At 27.6% G+C, this 4,830-nt stretch overlaps 1 protein-coding gene across 1 annotated transcript; it reads left to right on the top strand.

The window, feature by feature from the left end:
* Window positions 1–1,123: 1,123 nt before the first annotated feature.
* Window positions 1,124–4,292, top strand: LOC131605754 (uncharacterized). Its single transcript, XM_058878074.1, has 3 exons — window positions 1,124–1,858; window positions 2,671–3,039; window positions 4,281–4,292. The coding sequence occupies exons 1-3, from the start codon at window positions 1,124–1,126 to the stop codon at window positions 4,290–4,292; spliced, it is 1,116 nt and encodes a 371-aa protein (XP_058734057.1).
* The last annotated feature ends 538 nt before the right edge of the window (window positions 4,293–4,830 follow it).

Genomic DNA, 4,830 nt, shown 5'->3' with positions numbered 1-4,830 from the left:
GTGTATGGTTCGGTTGGGTCGGTTTAGCGGGTTAGCGGTTTGACCATAACTGGTTTTGTGTGGGTTCAAATGGTCGGTTACGGATGGTTTATTCTGAATTACTAATATTAGTGGATTGGATCACTATCTTGGCACAATATTATGTCCAAGAAGTGTTTAGATTAGGGTTTCATATTTTGCTCTCTTTCCAACATCTTCATTCAATTCTTTTTTTATCATCCTCTTTGAACTCTAGCCGCAGTCACACACGACACCTCCACCCGTGAGGAAGTTTCAGTCTTTCCATCAAAGTTTCTTAATGTAAAAAAATATTCATGGAATCTTCTTCTTTATCGCAACATCTTCGTGAGGTTTTGAAAGCTTTAATATTTGTTATGTGCTTTAAAGTTTGATATTTGAAGTAAGGGTTTTGGTTGCAGTCTTCATCCTTCAAGAAATTATCATTGGTTAGAAATATTATGTTTGTATATTTTCAGCAGACCCGGCCCAAAGTATAGGCAAAGTAGGCCTGTGCTTAGGGCCTCAAATTTTTTTTTACCTATTATACTACCTTATGTAAATAACTCTTGTGACCATTGGTTAATTATGTCAATACATAGTAACAGTTCGTTTCCATCATGATAGCTTAAAAAGGTGCTACTTTTCCCAATAAAAATGGCAACTGATAACATTTGCATCTAATTAATACTACCTATTAATATTTTTTAATGTTGATTCTACATATAAAGAAAAAAACAAAACCTTTTCCATTTATCAATTTGTGCCGCTGCGGTGTGAGTTTAGAAAGTTACAGTAAAAAAAAAATAGATACATTGTTTGGTTCTATGAATAGTAAAAAGAATAGTATTGTTAATTAAAACAAATATTTATCTCATCTACTTTGTGATCTACTGCATCAGAGGAGGATCTATTTTCTTTTTCATTTCTGACAAAGGAAAAAACACCACATAAGCATAAAACCAAGTTGGTTTTATTTATCTAATCTTTTCTCATTTAGTTTTTAATTATAGTTATTTTATTTGTTTAATTTAATTGTTTTCTATTTTATTAGTTTTGGTGAATTTAATTTGTTTATATCTTATACGTGTTCATTGTTAAACGTCGGTTATTTTATTTTAGAGCAATGTCGACTCGAAAATTTGAATCTGGAAGTTCAAAATTAAGAAAAAAGAAAAGAATTGATGCTTTAGTTGAATCACAAAAGGGAGCTTTGGATAAATTTATCAAAACAAATAAAAAAAGTTCATCAAATGAACAAGTTAATAATGTAGAAACTAACAATATAGACATAGACAACGAAAATGAAAATATAGATTATTTTGTAGAAGAAGTTAATAATATAGACAATGAAGAAAATGCCAATAGTAATTTATTAACAGAAGGGCTTCATAGTGTTGAAGCCACTAAAAATATATATGATCCAAGTCAGTGGATAAATATTAGTACAAGTTTGAGAGATTTATTAGTAGAAAAGGATCCAATTAAAGTTACTGATATAAATTTTTCTAAGGATGAATCTACACGACACTTTTCTTCTTCATTTTATATTCAAAAGTTGCTTAATGGTGAAAAACGTGAAAGAATATGGCTAATATATTCTCAAGATTTGAATAAAGTATTTTGTTTTTGTTGTAAATTGCTTAATACTCTTTCTAGTACAAGCAAATTAACAAGTGATGGTATTTGCGATTGGAAAAATATGGGTAATACGTTGAAGAGTCATGAGATGAGTAAGGAACACATTGTAAATATGGATTCATGGATTGATTTAGAAATGAGATTGTTAAAAAATAAAACAATTGACATACATGTTCAAGACCAAATAAATAGAGATAGAGAACATTGGAGAAATGTAATGGTAAGAATAATTGCGGTTGTTAAAACTCTTGGAAAAAATAACTTAGCATTTCGCGGAAAAATGAAAAGATTTACCAAGAACATAATGAAATTTTTAAAAGTCTAATTGAAATGATTGCTGAATTTGATGCTATAATGCAAGAACATATTCGTCGAATTAAAGATAATGAAATCCACAATCATTACCTTGGACATAGGCTACAAAATGAGTTAATAAGTTTGATAGCAAATGAAATTAAAACAAAAATTATTCAAAAAATTATTAATGCAAAATATTTTTCAATTATACTTGTTTGTACTCCGGATATAAGCCATCAAGAGCAAATGTCTTTTGTATTACGATGTGCGGACATTTCTTCTACTTCAATACAAATAGTTGAACATTTTGTAGAATTTTTAACAGTAAATGATACAACTGGAAAAGGTCTTTTTGATGCAGTTGGGAATGAAATAAATACTATTGGAATTGATATTAATAACTTAAGAGGACAATGTTATGATAATGGGTCTAATATGAAGGGAAAATATCAAGGTGTGCAAAAAAGATTTTTAGACATTAATCCTAGATCATTTTATACTCCATGTTGTTGTCATAGTTTAAATTTAGTAATTTGTGATATGGCTAGTTGTTGTCTTAAAGCTACATCTTTTTTTGGAGTATTACAACGCATATATTCAATATTTTCTTCTTCTACTAAAAGATGGAAAATTCTACAAGATCATATTCCCAACCTAACACTTAAATCATTGTCACAAACACGTTGGCAAAGTCGTATTGAAAGTGTAAGAGCTTTGAGATTTCAAATTTTACAGGTTAGAGATGCTTTATTAAAATTATCTGAAATGACTGATGAACCTAAAATTAAAAGTGAAGCAGATTGTTTAGCTACTTATGAACTTGAAAATTTCGAGTTTTTGTTAGGCATGACTATTTGGTATGAGATATTGTTTGCAGTAAACTCTATTAGTCAAAATATGCAATCAAATGATATGTGTATTGTTGTTGCTATAGAACAACTTAAAGGTCTTGTTTCATTTTTTGAAAAGTATAGAGAAAATGGATTTGAAAATGCTTTGATTTCTGCAAAAGAAATTGCTATTGAAATGAATATTGAACCTAAATTTCATAAAAAACGTATTATTCGTAGAAAGAAACATTTTGATGAGATTATAGACAATGAAGTTATAAAATCTCCTGAAGAATCATTTAAAATAGATTATTTCTTATATATAATAGATCAAGCAATAACTTCATTTCAAAGTAGATTTGAACAATTTAAAATATATAATGATATTTTTGGTTTTCTATTTAGGGTCTGTTTGGTAAAAATAGCGGTTGACTGATAATCTAGCTGATAGCTTATAGCTTATGACTGATGGCTAATGACTGATGACTTATAGCTTATAGCGGATGGTTGAGACTGATAGCTTATAAGCTTATTGAAGTGTTTGGTAAAATTAGCGGTTCAATTAACTTATAAATGTAAAATGACATAAAAGATATTTAATATCTAATTATTTTATTTTAAATTAAAATAAATTATAAGGGTTAAAAATGAATTTTAATTGAAATAATAAGAATAAAAAAGGAAGAAAAAATAATAAGCTATAAGACATAAGTTAAAATGCTATTTGAAATAGCATCTGGAAAATAAGTTATAAGCTAATAAAATAAGCTATAAGCTCGTGATGAAAAGACCGTTACTGAACGGGTCTAAATTATCATATGATCTTATAAGACATAAGATATAAGGCATAAGCTATAAGCTCGAAAACATGTCTTACCAAACGGAGCCTTAGTATTAAGATAATAAAATCGATTAACATTGAAAATTTAAAAGAAAATTGTTTTAACCTTGAACAATCATTGAAACATAACGCCGAATCTGATATTGATGGAACTAAAAATAGAAATAATACAGGTGGAAAATGATACACCAATTAATATACTTAATTATATAAAGAGATTTGATTCTTTTCCAAATGCATATATTGCTTATAGAATAATGTTAACAATTCCTATTACTGTTGCAACTGCCAAAAGAAGTTTTTCAAGATTAAAATTAATAAAATCTTATTTAAGATATACAATGTCTCAACAAAGATTAAATGGATTGACTTTATTATCAATTAAAAAAGAATTGTTAAACGAAATTGATTACAAAAATTTAATAAATAATTTTGCATCAGAAAAGCTCAAAAAGTATAATTTTAAATAATATTTTTTTAAAAAAATTATTATTAATAATATAAAAAGCCTCATTTTTTAATTTCGCCTCAAGCCACAATATGTATTGGGCCAGTCCTGATTTTCAGATTTTTAAATATCTTCATTTTTTAAATATTAAGTTCAAGTGCATTTATGTTTTAGTTTTCTGTGTAATTATTATTTTGTCTCTTAAATTATTTTATTATGGATGCAGACATGCAGTTAAGTATACAACAAAAGCACTTGGCATCCAAAGCTTCTGCTACAACTACTATTTTTATTGGAGATTTTACTATTTTTAAATTAATATATGATTATTTTAGTTTAATAATGGATCATTGTAATTTATGAGTCAGTGTAGAATTTGTAAATTTTTATATTTGTTTGTGTTTGTACCATATCAGTCATGTTGTTGAGTTAATCTACTTAAAACTATTATAAGTAGTTTGTAACTATAAAAATTCGAATTTCATGTAAGTTTTCTTTGTATGATAAATAAAATATTGATTTTAGAGTAGTTGTGAAATTTTAACCGTCCAAACCCACCCATTCAATTTGGAAAACCATTTTAACCGAAATCGATAAAAATCAAAATTCATTTGGTCGAAATGGACCTTCCAAAACCAACCGTGGTTTATGCTGGATTTTAATTTTGGGTCCGAAAACCGAACCAACCCGACCGCTGTCCATCTCTAGTGGGGATAGAAGGTTCATCAAAGTTGCTAACGAAAAAGTTAAATAAAATTTTTGGACATTCATCAAAC

This window comes from Vicia villosa, linkage group LG5 (assembly GCF_029867415.1).
Source record: "Vicia villosa cultivar HV-30 ecotype Madison, WI linkage group LG5, Vvil1.0, whole genome shotgun sequence".
Lineage (NCBI taxonomy): Eukaryota > Viridiplantae > Streptophyta > Magnoliopsida > Fabales > Fabaceae > Vicia > Vicia villosa.
The sequence above is the reverse complement of the archived record's forward strand: the minus strand, read 5'-3'. Positions and strand labels throughout refer to the sequence as shown.